Source organism: Labrus bergylta, chromosome 21, assembly GCF_963930695.1.
Source record: "Labrus bergylta chromosome 21, fLabBer1.1, whole genome shotgun sequence".
Classification (NCBI taxonomy): Eukaryota; Metazoa; Chordata; class Actinopteri; order Labriformes; family Labridae; genus Labrus; species Labrus bergylta.
Genome location: NC_089215.1, coordinates 6,482,323 through 6,501,716, shown reverse-complemented (window position 1 = coordinate 6,501,716; position 19,394 = coordinate 6,482,323). Strand labels below are relative to the sequence as shown.

Genomic DNA, 19,394 nt, shown 5'->3' with positions numbered 1-19,394 from the left:
CTCAAGATGAAATGATGGGTCTGACTTTCATAAAAGGCTTACTATAATAATAAAAAAAGAATAATAGGGAAGAATAATTTCTTTTTTCTGTCTCTCACTGAGTCCTGATTTCAGCTGAAACCATCCTACTTTCCTCGTCTCTCGGCCCCCCGTGCTCTCACTCCTCTTCCCTCCTCTGCTCCTCTGTCTCTCATCAAGCGGCAAGGCGTAGTGTGTGGTTCGTGTGTGATAACAAAGGCTGAGGAGTTCACCATTATATAACTTATGTGGAGGCTGAGGAGGTGGAGGAAGAGGAGGAGAGGCAGCAGGGTTAGCACGTAGGAAAAGGAGGGCAGGAGAGGGCTAGTAGCCTACGTTGCAGTGCTCATTTGTCTTCCACATAACATGCACACACATACACACGCATGCTGGCCTCCTTTTTCTTGCTCTCCATCACAGATTCAGCAGGCTGCACTTGCAGATATGGCTTCATAATATTTGAACTTTTCAGTGTTCCAGCTTTGTGTTCCCACGCTGACAACCACACATAAAGATTTTCAAGCAAAATCACCATTTCGCTCTCCGACTATGTGAGCCAGAGTGCTGAGCAGGCACACACACACACACACACACACACACACACACACACACATGCAATAACACACACTCGCAGGGCCTGTAACTCTCAAGCTCTATGGCTCCCTCCAGCCCCACCCTCCTGTCCTCTGATGGCCTCCCACTCATGCCACATTAAACATTTAGTGAAGCACTCTGGATCTTTGGGACACCATCTTTTAGCACCGCCAAGCTAACAGCCCTCACACTGTGGAAAAAACATAGGTGCATGCTCGTCGGTGGAAACCCGATCCAGCAGTCACACTATTCTTCCTCCTCATCCCTCGCTCCTCTTATGCACAAACACGCGCAGGCTCTCAGACGCAAAATCAGTGGTTCAGAAGGTCTTCTGTGTTCAGAGCAAGACCTGCATTAATCAATATTGATTCCTTGGGTGCGTGTCTATGTGTGCATGTGGAAATGCAATGTATTTGTCACAGTTTGCCTCCTTGTTGCAGTGAAGTGTGACCCAGGCAGACAACCTGTGCAGTAAAATGCTGCTGCTGCTGTGTGGTGTTCCCTGCAATGTCTTGTATATACAAGAAGAGACAGGAGCTGGGTTTCAAAGCTGTTTTTTTCTTCAGCTAGGCATATGTACCATTTCTTGATAGTGTACTTTTCACTAATACGTCAACTAGTTATGATCCACAATCCTCATGAAGAAGTTGTATGTGTTCTAAACTGAGAATTCAGCTCCATCTCCCCACATCTTCAGAGGCTCCATTGAACTAGATAGTAATGTGTAGATTCGGAATGAGTTGACTTTAAGATCCGACTCCTTTAAGTGAATGAGGGGAGCAGGCTCCCAACTCTAACATAGGCTAGCGGTCATAGGTTAAAAGAACTTTTTTGGGGGGCGGCAGTAGCTCAGTCTGTAGGGACTTGGGTTGGGAACCGGAGGGAAGTTGGTCTGGTAGCTGGAGAGATGCCAGATCACTTCCTGAGCACTGCCGAGGTGCCCTTGAGCAAGGCACCAAATCCCCTACCCACCACCAGCTCAGGAGCGCCTGCCAGGGGGGCGGCTCCATCACTCTAACATCCCTCCATTAGTGCATGTCCATAGGATCCTGTTTGTGCATGTGTGTGTTGCATGACTACAGAGTGTAAAAACAGAATTTCCCCTTGCGGGATCAATAAAGAAAATCTTAATCTTAATCTTAACTCTGAATTTGACTAAATCATCAATGGGGTAGAGGTAATTAAAGGAGCAATATATAACTCGGACATCTAGTGTTTCAAATGAGTGCTGCAGTCCAAATTCAAAACATTGGTTCAAGGTTCAAGATATCTTTATTATCCCGAAGGGGAATTTGATGTACAGCCAGCAGTAAAAGAGGCACGTGCCAGCGGATAAAACCAAAGGTGAGGACAGATTAAATAGAATAGAATAGAATAGATGTTTATTTCCATTTGCACAGGTACAGGACAGTACAGGTACATTGGAATTCTTGTGCGTTTCTCCCTGAGTCAGCTTCTGCAAAAAAGTTAAAATTATATATAAAATAGACTAGCATTGTAAGAAAAAAAGAAAGAGTACAAAAAAGTAAAAATAAACAAGTTGTATTAACAGCTAAGTAAATTAAAATAAACTGTACAGAAGTTATACACTATAAAATACAAAAACATAACAAGGGGAACACTGTACAATGAAATTAAAATATAAATATGTTTTCTTATTGCACTTATTATCTCTTATTGCACACATATTTTTCACATTATATAACTGCACCGTTTTTAAGGTTAATATTGCACACTTGTATTGCACTAAAAGAATAAAATAAAACAAGAATAAAACATTTTCATAAAATTGAATATTGAATCGAGCCTCTCTTCTCTTCTATCTTGCACAGTGGCCCTTTTAATGAAGAGAGTAACAAAGAGTCGACTCTTTTTGTTGAGCTGGGCCAAATGATCTGATTCACTGAAGAGAGTCTGAATTCCCACCATTAGAACTGGAGGCCCTGGTCTCATGCTGCACAAGCCTATTCTCGCGAGAATTCCTCCCCACACACACTCACACTCACTCACACACACACACACACACACACCAACCATCACTCCTCCTCCTCCTCCTCCAGCCCCTCCCTTTCCGTCTCTGCTCGCTTCTATCCTCTTCAGCTTTGCCTGCCTGTCAGAAAAGGTACTCCAGCATTGGAGGCTAGGCTACCCTCCTCCCGGACCCCGTACGAGAGAGAGAGAGAGAGAGCCACCGTCGTACCCCAAGGCTCGGGCTCCCCCACTTCAACGGCACCCGAACCATGGCAACCCCCGCTACTTCCACCCGGTTTACCGACGAGTACCAGCTGTACGAGGAGCTCGGGAAGTAAGCAGCCAGTCTCAACGTTACAGTGTGCATCGTGTTTTGTCTTGTCGTTTTTTTTTTTTTGTCCCCCTCCCCGACCCACCCCACCCCCGCAACCTCGCCTCACATTATTATTATTATTACAGAGAGCTGCAAGCTTACTAAACATGTCATTTTTCTCTGCAGCACCGTAACGTGTCCGTTAATATGAGGGTGTTATTGTCGTGGTGCAGTCGGGCTAAACACCCGTCGCTAGCGGCTAACTAGCCGAGGAACCGACCGACCAGCTACCACGCTGATGTTGATAAACTAGCCGAGTTAGCCCGCTGGAGTTTCGTGTTTTAATCGCTAATGGTGATGATGATGTTGCATTAACAGCTGTTAGCCCTTCCCGTGTTTGCCTACCTGGTAGTTTGGTCTGTCAGCGTCGCCCACCCCCCTCCTCCTCCTCTCCGAGAGAGAGAGAGAGACAGGCGCCGTTGGACCGGGGGGTAGCCTTGTGACACTTCAACCGGCCCCCGAGTCCTGACAGCTCCGCGCCGGCTCGATACACCGAAAAAGGCTGCAGGTCGCTCGCTTTAACTAGGCCGACCACTTTTTTCTTTTTTTTTTTTTTTCTCTTTCTCTCTCCCCCCTTGAGCAGCTGCAGATGATTTGTGTATGTAACCCGTGTGTTGAGTAACACCCCCCCCCCCCATCACTTAATGAGGAAGTATCTGCGTTACGTTTTCAACATCACGTCATGTTATCAATAAATGCATCGCGAGTCTCTTTTTAAAAAAAAAAACGCAGGTTGATTATCTTAATCGAGGCGTTGGTGGTTATGATGGTGGATTTGGCGTTTGCTTGTGCAAGAGCCGGTGACGTGTTTTCTCGGTATTTTGATGACGACAAGAAAACCGGGCCACTACCTCATCTGTTTCATCATCAGCAGCAGCAGCAGCAGCAGCAGCAGCAGCAGCATCTGTTGTTCTTGGCCGGTGAAGGCTGCCCCCCCCCCCCCCCCTTGTTGTACCAAAAACCAGAGGCTGCAGGGCGACACTGGCCCTATCAAGCAGACTGAAGGTCAAAATTAGATTTTTATATGAAAACAAATCGCGTGTCTATTTTTGCAATAATGGTGCAATCTAATATTGAGATGAGATTCAACTTTATTGTCATTACACATGTACAAGTATAGAGCAATGAGGTTTGGCATCTCACCAGAAGTGCAATAAAAGCAGAAAGTGCTATGTACAAGTAATTACAAAATTTACAGATGTAGACTTAAAAAAAAAAAAAAAAGGGAATTATTGGGTATGTATGGATGGCTGGATTAATGGGATGCTATAAATATAAGTATATTCTTAGGATTATAATATACAGATTAAGGTGCAGTGAGCATGCTATACTAGATTACAGATAATATACAGAATATGGACATATTGTACAGGTCGATAACTTTTTTTTATTGAGGTGATATGAACATCCTATGATACATTAATACAGGTGGATGAGAGATGTGTGTGTGTGTCCATCCAATATTCTGTCCAGGTTTGATCTTGTAATTCACCATGAAACCGTAAAGCCTCTGACTCTTTATCGCACTTCATCTCACATTTAAATACAGCACTTGCAATATCAGCTCATAAGACATTTTAACATTAGCAGTATATGGTTCAAATAGTTTGCTGCTAAAACAATGAACAGGCACCAGAAATGTTAAAAAAAAAAAAAAAAAAGGTTTTACTGTAATGCTTGGAAATGTATGTCTGTATAATGTTCTTGGCGTCAGTCTACATTCAAAACTCTGTTTATTTTTTGTACCCCTTTTCTTTTTAAAAAGAGATCCTGTTTCCCAAGACAGTACCCGTTAAAGAAAAAGGGATTTTTACAAGTTAAGATACACAGGCCTTCATTTCCAGCTGCCGTTTCCACTCTCTGCCGAATAATTGGCAGTAATCGATGGCACTGATTGCAGAGGCAGTACACACACATACACACACCCACACATCCTCCTCCATAGTGGATTCAGGCTCTACTCCTCCTGCATCTTCAGTACACTGACCACTTACCTCGGCTTATGTTTCTGCTCCCGCTTGTTAATGCATCTTGCTCCGTCATAGGCTATTAACATCAAGGCACTGACTTGTGCTTCTGTCACCTGTCACCTTTCATTTACTGGTAAATAATTGAAACAAGGAGCAGAGTGCAGCATAAAAGTAGCAGCCCTTCATATATCATCAGAAGTAGTAAAATGCCGCCTTTCTCTTTAAAGAAAACTGCATAGGACAAGATAATGTAAGCTATACAGGCTGATTGATGGGGATTGATGCTCAAAATGAAAGAGTAAATAAAGTGGCCAGCAGGTGAAAAATGTAGGGACATGTATCATCTACGTCAACATGAATCCCATCACAGAAATAGTTGTTTCATAGTGTGTGTTATGCCCTTCATTTCCTTGCTTGAGCAGGTTTATAATGAGCGTTGTTACCTTGTGAATGTGTTGAATATGACCCATTGTTGTGTGTGAGATGCAGCCCCTTCTGTATGCTGCCTGGTGCAAATTGAATTTTCTTTTGGTGCTGTATAGGTTGCATTGTAGTGTGCCTTTCAAAAATGAGCCCAAGTGCTTGGCCATTCATTTACAATCAATGACTCGAGCTGATAGCTATTCTTCAAAAGCTTGTTATAATGGTGCTGGTTTGCTTGATTGTTGCCCACACTAATGCTCTGATAGTAATGACTGTACACAGTGTGTGTTTGTGTGAGGGAAAGATCAGGGTTGTTAGCATAAACAAAAAATTAACCACTGTCGTGAAATTTGATGCAGTTTCAAATGTCACACTTTGTGTAAGTGAGGGAGAGAACAAGCATGTGTAATAGAACTGATTTTTTTGTTGTTTGTGTTCTTCTTTCTTAGGGGAGCTTTTTCAGTGGTGCGTAGGTGTGTAAAGAAGTCATCAGGACAGGAATATGCTGCAAAAATCATCAACACTAAGAAGCTGTCTGCAAGAGGTATGGTAATATCACACACTCAAAACAGATTCTGATATTCGCATGTTGGCCTTTTTTGCGCTGAATTGGGAAAAAAAATAGTGCTTATGCTGTATATAATTATCACATTATGACAGCTATCTTAGATGATGTACAGTAAGGGTTCTAGATCTTCCACAAAGAGAGGAAATGCCAATTTGTGGTTAATCTAGTAAAACCAAAAAAAACTTCATCCTATTGATAACAAAAATCGAGTGCATTCAATACTACCATTAAGTAGTTTAAGTAGCTCTGGCTTACCACAGATTTGAGGGATAATTATCCTGGTATACAGGAGAGTATGCAACTAAATTAAAGTCCCATATTTCCCAATGACCGAGTTTATCTTTTATTCATTCTGCATGTCAGAGGGGAGTTCTAATCAGCATCCTCTTGTTGCTTTATTGACAATCTTTATAAAAAACTGTATTGAATAACTCCATTGCTTCTCTGTGGTTTCATTAGAAAAGCCTCTGAATGATTGAAATGATCCACATTTTATTTTAGGCTCTTCATGAAAAAGGGAACAAAGATGGGATTCAAATAAAACCCTATGAACGTGCAGTTCATGACACAATTCTTGTCTGTGATTGTTGCTTCTGCTGAATATTATGTTGTTGCGTCACTGAGTGCGTCTCAGCATTGGTCCACCCGCATGTGCATGCCGTGGTGTGCCGTGTCGTAACGGTGACGTGAGCCCATGTCAGTGTGTCAGAACCTCCTCCTGGCTTCAGACTCGGATACTTAATTGCTTTCTCCTATTTTGTATCTTGACAAATTAGGCCTGCACTCTTTCCAGACTTTCACACACACCTGGCTTCCTTTGTCCTCTTTTCCTGAACTCTCTCTTGGTTTTTTTTCTCTTTCTCTGATTAGCTCTGCGCTGCTTTCCCTGCAAGCCTCTCTTACTCATTGCCTTTCTCTTGCATTGGGGGGGGGGATTGGTTTGTATTGAGGCTAATCCACTTATGCTAAATGTATCTCATCAACCACTAAGACCCCACGGATTCCATAGGCGCCTCCCTGTTTGCCCTGTTGGCCCTGTTGTTGTCTCCGTCTGAAGGCATTTGTGTGTGTGTGTGTGAGTGTGGAAGAGACAGAGAGGGCAGGGAGTAACGCTAATACAGCATGTCTGCATTGTGAGGCATCTGTGAGTGTGTTGTAATACTGTTATTGTTCTATCCATGCCATCAAGTGTCCACACGGGCCAGCTACTGGTATTAATGTCCCACTAAGGAAATGTAAGGGCTCAGCAGAAAACTGTTGGCTCTTTGCAGAGGGAGGCAGCACAATGTGGGCCTGTGTGTATGTGTGCGTGTTGGCCAGAGGAGAAGAAAGCTGTCCAGGAGAGCAGGAGGAGTAGGAGGAAGAGGAGGGGATTCTTAACAATCTAGTCTTGCAAGGAGATCAGTGACACTCCAAACCAGGGCAGCACGGTGAAATGAGACAAAGATGACACATGATAGAGTGAGTGCAGGATGGAACAAGGATTTTCTGCAAAGAGAAGAATCACCGTAGGCCCCAGGTCCGGCGCAACACGGACACAAAAAAAAAAAAAAAAAAAAAAAAAAACATCCGCACACACAAGCAACCAGTGCGTGAGCAGGCAGCTTGCCTGGTAGGATTTGGGTGGGTTTTTTTTAGCCTGATGGGGCGAGTGTGACCTCACGCGTGGCCTGGTGGGTAAGTCTCTCAAAGCTCTGGTAAACACTGCAGTAATCTGAGGAGGGGGGAGGGGGAGAAGGGAGGCAGCGAGGGGAAGGAAGGAAGGAAGGAAGGAAGGAAGGAAGGAAATAAAAGAAAAAAGTAAGAAAAGATGGACAAGCTATAAGGGATGGATGTTGGTAGTTGGCTGTGATGCTCCAGCCTACATGCAGTTTGGGGGTGGATGCGTGTGGGCAGCAGGATGCGCAGTATTCGCACACTGTTCTACAAATACAGATAAACCTGATTCTCACCCCAAGAAAATCTTTAATTAAATCTCAAAGAACTGTATGTTGAGAACAAGTGTATGCACCGGTAATTACAAGGACCCAAAATAAAAGGTCATCTTCTAAAACTTGAAAGAAAACCATCTGATTTGAGGACAAAAAATGTAACACAAAGAAGAAAATTAGATTATAGGGTTGATGCAATTTAACGTAGTTTCAATACAGAGCATTACACTGATGTGCTGCCCAGAAAATTCATAGCTATTACTAACTCTTTTTCCCAAGGTGGGCCTTTGATTATAAACTGAATAAAATATACAACATTTAGTAATGTGAACCACATAACAGGATCCCTATTAGACATGAACCAAATTGGTGAATTTCTCAAACGATCCACACAACAGCAGTCGATGACTATACAGAAAAAAATCCTATAATGAAAATCAACAAGGTGGAGGGTATCTATTAACATTTTAAGCAATCATATTTGTTTTACATGGGAGGGGTTTAACGGTATGATTCAAGTTTCATTGTGCAGAATGAATGCTCAAGTTTTTTTTTTTTTTTTTTCTCTATGAGTGGAATGAATGTGAAAAGTGGCCGGCTGCTGCATTGTCTGCTGCAACACTGTGTTTGTGTGTGTGTGGGTGAGAGAGAGAGAGAGAGAGAGAGAGAGAGAGAGAGAGTCGGGGTGAGACAGACTACCCACTCCAAGCACTAACCTAAACCTTTTCTCTTGAAAGTATTCAGTTGTGTCCTTTATGATTGTCATAAGATCTCAGGTGTGTTGCTTGACTGTCCTTATTTATTGCTAGACATTGTTGCAGATTTCCACTTAATTCCAGTTGCTTATTTTATAATATCCTGCAGCTGAAATTCCTCTCATTATTATTAATGGCAAACCACTAAACCCCTGGGACTCAGCAGTCCACCCCTTCCAGAGTGTAGCCTGGTTCCAATCCTCTGCATCACAGCCCACATCTCCAGTTATTTGAGAGATTTTTGAACAGGTCTGGTGTTGTGCTTATAAATGGCTATTCTATCCAGTTTTAAAAGAGGTTCACTAACTAGAACTGTCCGTTTAGGATAAAGAAGCATGTGCTATTTGTGTGCCTTCAGGCATTTCTTCCACATAGCTCTTACACCAAGGAGCCAGCTGTTGTCCTCGCTTATGAAAACCAAAACTCAAGCCAAACCAGGATCCTTTTCTAAACCTAACCAAGCAGTTTTGGTGCTTAAACCTCAACAGTGTGTGTCTGACTTTTGACTGAAAAAGCATGTTGAAAACGTAGAGAAATTAACTTCTGGTTTCAAAAAGGACATAGCCCACTGACCCATTCATCCAACTGGGGTTGCACCCTATTTATACTTTTATAGTTAAGAGCATGAATACAGTCAACACTGTGCAAGATATCAATAAAATTGACATGATATGGTAATAAGAATGTACTGTAATACCCAACAAAACCAAACTTCTTTAAAAAAGATGTCAAAATGAGCAAGACTTGTGCGTAGGCTGGCTAATTTAACATCATTTAGTTCCTCTCATACAAACTGTACTTCCTGATAGGCAGCCAAGCCTTATGGATGCTGGTTAGAAACTGAAGCCTGCATGAACAGGATTTTTTCTTCTCCAATGGCCGGTAAATACAACACATGGGTACCTTGATAACTAAAACTTCCCTTCACTAAAATACAGAACCAAGAGGCCAGCAGATATTTACAAATTCTTTGCGTAACACAATGCTACAAATCATAATGCCATCTGGGCTAATTGTTTTTCTAGTCTGTCATTCTTACTTTTTACCCAATCATCCAGCCACTGTGCAGAAAGGCCGGGGCAAATAACAAAATCACCCAAAGTAGACGTTTATTATGTAGCTGAAGTAAAACTTGGTTGGGCCGCATGTGGTACGCCAGACAAACGGAAATACGTTTCTCAAAGCTGATGGCCACTTGGTAGTTTGTGTCTGTACTTAATGTCAAAGGTCAGGACTTCCAGAGAAATATGATGAAAATACTTCTAAAATGGGATTCGTCCTGCTTCAGCTCTTTGACCACATGATGGTGGTACCTAGCCTACAAAATCTAACGAACCAACACAAAACCGCCTGGTTTGTCTACTTTCCTTGCTTTTTCTTAGCCCTCCTCCATGCAGATCAAGTATTCTTCTGTGTGCCCCCATTTTTACTTATGTTGTCGTTCAGTACCATGGGAACTGAAGCGTCCCGGCTTAAAGAACGGTTGTACCGCCACTGTGTTCTTTATGATTTTCAACAAGGCGTCTCTCAAGCTGGGGAAAAACACTTTGGTGGACATGCATGTTGAAGTCATTCAGGAGGACAACTGATGGAGTGTTTTAGTGTAGTGGTCGGTTACCATGATGACCAAATGCCAGTTGCATGTGTATTTCTATCACACTGTGAAAAATGTTGATTCCGATATCATCGAAGCCTTTTTGTTATTTGAACATCAATTTTGTGATAATGCTTTATAGGTGGGTGAGACTGTTACTCACATTAGCAGTAGCAGAGAGAACTCCCATGATTCCCCGCTAGCCTCGACGGCATCTTTTCTTTTTGTAGTACTGATTGAGAGACACCTGGCGACGGAATCTACAAATTGTATCTTTAAACAATTGAAGGGGAAAACGTATATTGTTTTAATGAAATGATATTGGTATATTATATCCAGTTGAGTAAATAGGTTTTAAGTAAAAAATCAAGCGATATCAATGCCTGTTTCGATACCACGGCTTCAAAGATACAAAAAAGTCCTAGCAACCAAATATTGGGTTGTTTGCTTTTTATTACCAAAAAATACAGGCAAACTTTTGTGCCTTGGATAAATTGAACAAAAATGTTGGCAAGGTATTTTTGAAATTTAGACAGTGCCCTTTGCTCTTTTGTTCAGCTTTTGTATAAAAATATGTCTGAAGATCTGAAGTTAGTTTAAAACCTCTGCAGTGTTTGATACGATCAATCATTAAAGCAACATCGATTGTTTGGATTAAAACACATGTCATTAAAAAGTATTGAGCATTTGACAGCCTTACTGTGAACGGTGAATACCCAATGATGTGGGTTTGGGGGTATATGTGGTATAGAGCTGCTGAAAGCACAATTTCATGTGGCGGTATTCTGTTAAAGGAAAGTGGTGTTGTGATAATATCTGTCCTAGCAGTTTTGATGTGAACTTGCCTGACTGAAGCCTTCAATCAGATTGCCAGTTTAATATTTGTGGCAGAGATTGAGGGGGATTGGGGTAGGGTTGTGTGTGTCAGAGTGCTGGGTCCTCACCATCCTCCTCAGCTGATGTAAGATGGCTGTGGGCCCGCCCCGTGGCAAAGCAGATGGCCAATTAGAGAGCAGCAGGAAGTGCCAGTAATTACCCTCCAGCCCTCACTTTCCTGTCTTCTTCTACCACACACTCTTGCACCAACAAATAAGGAGATTGAATGAATTAGTGAGTGCTGCAGTGACACTGCACCAGGGTAGACGGCTGTACACAAACACACGCACACACTCACACACACACAAACTCACACAGGGGAGCTGTGATCCTCTTCTAGCAAATGGACGTTCTATGTAATCCTCCCTCCTTTGCTCTGTCTGTCTCTCTGTCTTGCGTCACTGGTGTAATTAGAAGGAGGTTCAGGTCTCGCTGTTATTCACCGACTTTTTTTTTTTTCAAATGAGGGAAATGTATACCTGAAGCAAGACGAAGGGAAGGCTGGTGGAAGGTAGACATAGCCTAAAAACACTTTGACTGCAGTGTTAGTCCAAGTTAGCAACAAGTTAGAGACAGTCAAGATGACAAAAAACGGCAGACATGACAGTCAGAGATGGTGCAGATGGAGTGGCAAAGGAAGGGCATTTTTTTGCCTTTTATTAAATAGGACAGCTGAAGAGACAGATAACGCTGGGAGGAGAGAGTGGGTGATGACATGCAGCAAAAGCCTGAGGTCGGATTTGAACCTACGGTGGCTGCGATGAGTACTATAGCCTCGGTGCATGGGACAAAACCGCTTGGCTATCCAGCGTCCTGAATTTGCCCTTATATTTTGACTGAAAATATCCAGTTTAATATTGAAGAACAGCTTCGTAAGTTGATTCTTCAGCGACAGTATCTCAGGCTGTCGCTGCACTGGGGAAATTAATGCAAATCTTTCCGAGCCTGCTTCTGTGTGGCGTAATCGCAATGGAGCTGTTAAGTTTGCTTGACCACAGTGATAACGCACACATTTGAGTCCCACTGGATCCTCACTACAGTTCCCACACATGACCATTGACCTAAGCTACATGGCTCAAAAAGTGACGAGGGTGCAGTTTAACAGTGTCATGTGGTTGACACACTGACATCTTGTACAAATAGACTTGCATACTGCTACAGGATTTAGTAAAATCCCCAACAAGGATGTTTGTTTGTGTGTTGATGCTAGCATCCCACCCAAGCCTGAAGTGCAAACACGCCAATGTTTTGTTTTGTCTAACTGCTTCACACTAACCCCTTTGCACAAACACACAGAGCCACATACACACTTGCATGCGAAACTCAAAAGCCATTGCTACACAAAGCCTCCTTTAATATCCACAAACAGTTTAAGTCTGTTAAAAGAACCACACGTGGGGCGCAGATAGCCTAGCGGTTTGTCGCGCCCCACGGAGACTAGAGTCCTCCAAGCAGGCGGCCTGGGTTCAAGTCTGGCCTGTTGCCTTGTTTCCTACTCTATCCACTGTCCTATCTAGGGATGAAAAGATTGATTGTAAAATCGTGATAAATCGATTCAAAGGTGTCAAGATTCACATCGGTACTCTGAAAAATGAATCCCGATAATATTGTGAGCGTCAGCAGCTGTAGAGCAGAGGCGGTTGGCGGCTGCAGAGCAAGATTTTGAAATTGAGAACGCACCACCGTCTTTTACATCGGAGGTGTGGAAACATTTTGGCTTCCCCAAGACAGAAAATTAAAGAAGTGAGAAGATAACAGACAAAACAAAAAGTGTGTGCAAATATTGCAAGACAGGAAACTACACAAATGGCACAACCAACATGATGCGGCATTTAATCGACACCCCAATGAGAAGCTCCAATCACCTCCCCTTGTTGCGAGAAAAAGGCCAAACCACGCTGCAGACCCTAAAGGAATCTTTTTCTGTAATAATTTGTCTACGGTCTTGTTTTGTGAAATAAATCGTGAGAGAATCGTATCGTGAGATGAGTGAATCATTACATCCCTAGTCAATGCCCTTCTACTAATACTCACCTGTTACCTTTCAGAGGCAAACGCGGCCACTCGGCTTGCCTTGAACGACTGGATTACTAATAGGTTAGGGCCAAGGCTTTAAATATATTTGCCTCTGTGTACACAAAACCAAATAGATGTGACACAAATAAGCTCATACTTTTCCAATATTTGCATTGACATACTTAGTTTAACGATATGATTAAGTCTTTGTGCTTCTGTAAATAAACGTGACAAAAGAAACTACTGTGAGTCAGTCCAAGTGTTTTGGACATGCCTGGTGAAAAACAGAAACCTAGACTGGGAAAAGAAAAAATGGGGACAAAAGCTCCTCACCGCATTGCTGCCCGGCGTGTGTGTGCCACAGTCTCTCTTATCTGGCTCCTCTAAATCCCCCTCCTCCTCCCTGAGCACAGATCGTAGCCAGGTGTGCATCAGGTGGAGGGAGAAATATGCACATAACATCAGTCAGCAAGTATTTGTATGTGAGTTTTCAAGACAAAGAATTTTCTGTGTCTCATTGTGCATTAGACTTCATATAGACTTTGGTGCAGACACTGTAAACTGGGACACAGAGAAATCTTGTGGATTCATGCGATACCTAGGACTGAAGTATAAAAAATGGACAGTGAGTCAAAGTTAGCACTTCTTCTCTGACTCAGCTCAATTATCAGGGTTCAATATTAACACTAGTCCCCAAATATAACATGTAGGTGGCTTCCTGTGGTCACAGAGTTTTATTAGTATGAAGGTAAGCCTTGGCCAGCACAATGCTACATCACAGGTTCACCAATATCCTGATTTCTATGCCCCAGTGAGAGCTGAGGACATGCCGCTTAGCTTGAAGTCAGATCACATGTATGTCATTAAACGCTCAAACAGATTGACTCTAGTCTCCAAAATCAGGGGCTTGGTGACTCGTGGGGCCAGTGCTTATCTCTCCCAGATAATAACAACAACATTGCTGGACAGGTTTGAATGTTTCCAGTTTTGATTGTAGGTGTTTCAGACCCATACCATTATAAACACAACATTTCAGATGGGGATATTGCATTTTAATCTCCTCTTCCACCCACTTTTACTTTCTTTATCTCTCCCCCTATCAATAACAAAGAATATCTAGATTATAATATTATTGACATACATTTGTGCATACTACATGATATTTTTTAAGTTCATTAGTGTTCTGCCTACAGCAGTGATAGACTCATAACATGTAGCGTTTGTAATCATTTACAATTTCTGTGTTGTACAACAAATGACAGTCATCATGAATACCAAAAGAATACTTATTGGAAATGTGGCAATTGTACTGTTTGAATCAAATGCTGAACACAACAGCAAGACCAGTTAATACTTTACAAACTGTTTTGTGAATTAACTTGGTCTAAACATTGACTTTTCTCTCCTCAGACCATCAGAAGCTGGAGAGAGAGGCTCGCATCTGCCGTCTCCTGAAGCACCCCAACATTGGTGAGTTTCTGCGCCCATCGCTAAAAGCGGGAAATGTGTTTCTGTTATGTTGCTCACGCTGAAGGGATAAGAGTCTTAGCTGAATTTCTTTTTAAGTTATTGTGTTGTTTGCAGCCGTTGAGATGCTATAGCTATCTCTGTGATCACTCACTTGAAATGTCAATAAAGTACATTCTCACTGCACAGCTGCTGTCATTTATGGACGTTGGTGCAAAGAGCAAAGCTACGGAGGCATATAGAGAATGGAGATGCAGGGTTTTGTCAGACTGCTTTGCACACTTGTCAAGATTGGCAGATGGAAAAATGATTGCAAACAGGTTGCTTAGCATTGAAGAGCATTGTCACTTGTGCTTATTGACAGTGTTCATCATCACCATGCGTAGACATGCAGCACTAGCAGAAACATCTCTACATCCACAGCAGAGAGCCGATTTGAGATTTATTCTCTTTTTATATATTTCCGAAGTAGGAGACATGTTAAATTGTTGAACTGATCTCCAGCTGCAGCAATCTATCGATTAGTTGTCAACAATCAAGTCAGATTGCCAGCCATTTTGACAATTAATTACTCTGTTTGAGTAATTTAATTAGAAAAGAAGTCAATACTGTCGATTCCTGCTTCTTACTGTGAATGTTTTTCTCCTCTATGACGGTAAACTGAATCTTAGTTCTGTGTGAGGAAGTCATTTAAGGCTTTTGGAAGCACTGATGGTTGTTATTTAACCAATCGGTGACAGTTTATTGACCAAACATGTAATTGACATTGGACTACTAAATCATTGTAGCCGTAATCTGATCACTAATTGAGAAAGTCTCTTTAGTACAGCACTAGTGATTACTGGCATCCCTGTATTTGTATTCATACTTTACATTGGTGTTAGGATGCGAAAGCTCATGAATGCTAATCTTGAGATTTGCATTTTCATGACTCTTGATCAAATCAGCTGTCATGATGACAAAAACAAAAGGACATGTAAGTGACACAACTGACATTCAGAATGAGGGGTGACAGAAGGTTATCTTCTTCTCGCTAACAGTGTGACAGCAGATCTCTGCTCCGCCTGCTAAGATGAAACAGACTTTAACTATTAAATATCTTCTGTGATTTCTTGAGGATCTGGCTTTATCACTCTTGACCATCCTGATATCACAGCGTGTCACAGCCTTTTTATTGCTGGATTTAGTATCGCACTGATGATTTTAAAAAATGGAACATATTGTGCTTCAGTAATGGAGATGTCCAGGGAAAAGGGGTTTTACAGAATGGAAAGGGGCAATAGGGCAAAATCAGTGACACCTTTCCCTCTGCTCGCCTCCCTTATTTCTCATTCCCCTCGTCCTACTTTTCTGTCCCTGAGGCACTCATTCGCCCCTCGCCTATTTTCCCCTTCCTATCTCTGTATAGATTTTTCTCTCCCTCTTTTTCTTGCTCCTCTTTTTGACATATTCTGGCATGGACTGCATTCAAACTTTGGACAAAAGAGGGCACAAAAAAGAGACAGATGGAGAGATGAAAGCAAGAGGAGTAGGAGACAGATGGAGAGAGTGTGAGAAGATGGGAGGAGGAGGAAAGAGCAGTCACTCTTGTTTCTTGCTGCAGGGCCATCCTACTTCATCTTATTATACAACTGATATTCACTTTACATAACGATAACTGTGGCTCCCTGACACTAAACCTAAGCTGTATTTCAGGCGTCTTTGCTAACGCCATGCTCCTGCTGCTTGTATGCTGTTCTGTCATTCTGCTGCTGTGTTGTTGTGTTGACAGGAGGGCTCATATGGTTACTGCTTAACCACAGTATCATGGTATTATGAGCTCATTACTGTAATCACCACTTTTTTTTTTCCTATTTCTAACATAAAGCTACTTATCTCTATCAGTTATCAGGAAACTCAACTGTTAAAGAGGACATATAATACCCCTTTTCTACCATTTCAAACAGTCCCCTGTGGTCTAAATGAAACATCTGTGCTGTGCTTTCATGAAAATATAACATGAATCAAGCACCAGAGGAGGTTTGTGACCCTGTATAAACCAGCTCTCTCAGAACGCTCCGTTTTGGTGTGTATGTCTCTTTAAATGAAATGAGCCCTCCCTGAGTTTTCCTGGTAGACATCCCTCCTTCGCTAGCGAGAATAAAAATGGCGGACCTGCGCAAAAGTTTTGCTCTAGGCTGGGGTTGGAGTTCATGGGTGGAATTATCAGGGGAGGGGATTTTTTATTTTATTTTTACCAGAATCCCACTGTGATGTCACAAGTTGAGCAAATTTGAAACAGAGCACTTTTCTATGTGTTGTAAGACTTATGCAGACCACAAACAAAGGTCTGGATGGGTTTATTTCACATTTTGTGGGTCGGTAGACACTCAGGTTACCCAAATATATGTTCAAAAACACTGTACAAATGGATTTTTCAAAATACGTCCCCTTTATAACATAATTCTTTTGTAAATATAACATTTCCTCTTCTGGTTGTAGACCTCTGAATCACTGCCCACATCTTTAAATTACTTTTTCAGTTGTTAGACATTTTGACTGTAAGACAGTCAGAGCTTTTTGTTCACAATTGAAGGGGAGGGGTATTGTTTTTTTTTTTTTTTTTTAGATGGGGCTCAATTTAAACTCAATTTTAATACAATTTGGAGCAAGCCACACTACACCATTCCAGTCAGATAACAGTGGATAGAGTTTGTGGACTACACTACACAAATCTTTTCTCTTCTGGCTCCTCTCTTACTTCCATTTTCTTTCATGGAGCTAACATTTAACAAAGTGATTAAATGTCTACCCTGGTTGAGGCTAACTTACCGTTGGCTATAATGCTTGTTAGTATTAGGGTGCAATATCTGTCCATAAGTATTCAGGGTAGGGTCTCTCTGAACCAACAACAGAAGGGTGGTGGGAATTTGATGGATTAAGTTCAAAAACTGTATCTTTTCTCAAGAATCCAGTACCTACCTACCTATAAGACAAAATTTGTGGAAATATGTTTAAAAAAATAAAGAAATCAAATGTCTCATCTTAAAATGTTTCAGCTCTGTGTCAAAGGCAGAAAATGAGCAAAAAAAAACGTCCACCAAAAATGTAGCCATTAGGATTTCAACAAGAGGACGAACATATGTATGTAAGGTTTATAAATAGATTTGATAAATCTTGACATATGAAGGTACTGCTCGGTAACTCTTACCTTCGCTTCTTGCCCTCTGAAAATTATTTAAATGTCAACACAAAAAAAAACTTGTAACCACGGATGTGTTCAGGCAAAGTACCAGCGGGTTAAGACACTTGCCCTTAAAGCATAATCCCCAATTACAAGATAGCCACCAGAACTTGTTTGCACTTTGTACCTGTATCTATTATTCTTTGAATGTTTTTAATGTACACTGTCATTAAAACAGGGGAAATTACCCCCTAAAACTCAACTAAATAACTCAAATGTTACAAAAGTGTTGAGTGAACTGTTTTTTTTTTTTGTTTTTTTTTTTACAGCAAATAAGTCTCTTGTATGTTAAATCACTCAGAAGCTCAGGATCCAGAGCTGCAGTCATAGTTGTTTAAACTTTGACCACAGAGCTGGGATATCAGCCATATAACACACGTTCACTATGTTGATACATTTTAAACTTCCAGGAATCTAACCGAACTCAAACCCGACGCTGATATTCAATTTCATTATGTTTTTAGAGGGGGGACAGTCAATAATGATCTGATACTTCCTTCACTCTGTATTATTGTTGAGTGCTCAGTTTTGTGTTCTACAAACAAATTTGTATTTGAGTTTTTTTTTAAAGGCCAATCTAATGATGGTCGTTGAAAATAAGCTTAAGCTTTAAATGCTGTGCAGTGGGGTATTGGTTAATATCCCACATACTTGTCCCTATACAAATAAATAATCAAATGATAGTTTGAATAATTGCAAATATACACTGCCCAAACCGTGACAGACAAGTTTGATATTTTATTCAGCTGGGTCGGTCGTGGTTCATTTCTCTCTTCAAATGCTACAGCAGATCTTTCTTTTTACCCGTCTCCTTTCTTTATACCTCCATCTCACTGGCTTTTGTCTCTCCCGCAGTGAGACTCCATGACAGCATTTCAGAGGAAGGCTTTCATTACCTAGTCTTTGACCTGTGAGTATATTCCACACACACACACACACACACACACACACACACACACACACACACACACACACACACACACACACACACACGCTGTGACATTTTATCCATGCGTGAGACCACGGTTTGTTTGTGTATGCTAACGTCTCCTACCTCCCTTGTCTCTTTCTCTCTCTCTTTCTTCCTTTCCTTCTCCTCTTTTCATTCCTTCCCACTCCCAGGGTGACAGGCGGAGAGCTGTTTGAAGACATTGTAGCCAGAGAGTACTATAGCGAGGCTGATGCCAGGTAAGCAACCCTCAACATATGAACACACGCTCTGCTGCAAACATACAGTGTAATCCCATTAAATATATGAATACTCACTCCCAATTTATGAGCGTGAACCCACAGGCGCACAGTGGTGGATGTAAATGGTTTGCTTGTGTTCTTGGTGGCGAATGCGACCCCCCCCCTCCCCCGTCAACAAGTGTGTTATTATACTGGTCTATCATCTCTTTTGGCCACATGCGTCACTCTCCATCCTACGACTACATATTACTGAAATGATCAACAGTAAATTGATCACAAACCAATTTTTCAAATGACGCATTCTGCCAAAAAAAATGCTTCTCAAATGTCTGGATTTGCTGCTTATTTGTGTTGTATTTTCACAAATTGATTATCCTTGGTTGTTGGGCTGCTGATTGGACTGAATGTGCAATTTGAAGACGTC

The 19,394-nt window shown here is 41.7% G+C and overlaps 1 protein-coding gene across 12 annotated transcripts in view; it reads left to right on the top strand.

Moving 5' to 3' along the window:
- The first annotated feature begins 2,705 nt into the window (after positions 1-2,705).
- Positions 2,706-19,394, top strand: part of LOC109993330 (calcium/calmodulin-dependent protein kinase type II subunit gamma) — a 41,209-nt gene continuing 24,520 nt past the window's right edge. For 4 of the 12 annotated variants that reach the window (XM_065949261.1, XM_020646267.3, XM_065949260.1 and 1 more), the window contains exons 1-5: positions 2,708-2,917; positions 5,799-5,893; positions 14,500-14,559; positions 18,635-18,689; positions 18,902-18,967. In XM_065949261.1, coding sequence (XP_065805333.1) covers positions 2,853-2,917; positions 5,799-5,893; positions 14,500-14,559; positions 18,635-18,689; positions 18,902-18,967 — 341 coding nt within the window. In that variant the 5' untranslated portion in view covers positions 2,708-2,852. Of the gene's footprint in view, positions 2,918-5,798; positions 5,894-14,499; positions 14,560-18,634; positions 18,690-18,901; positions 18,968-19,394 lie in introns of all 12 variants that reach the window. The other 8 variants (XM_020646266.3, XM_065949257.1, XM_065949256.1 and 5 more) reach the window with 4 other exon arrangements.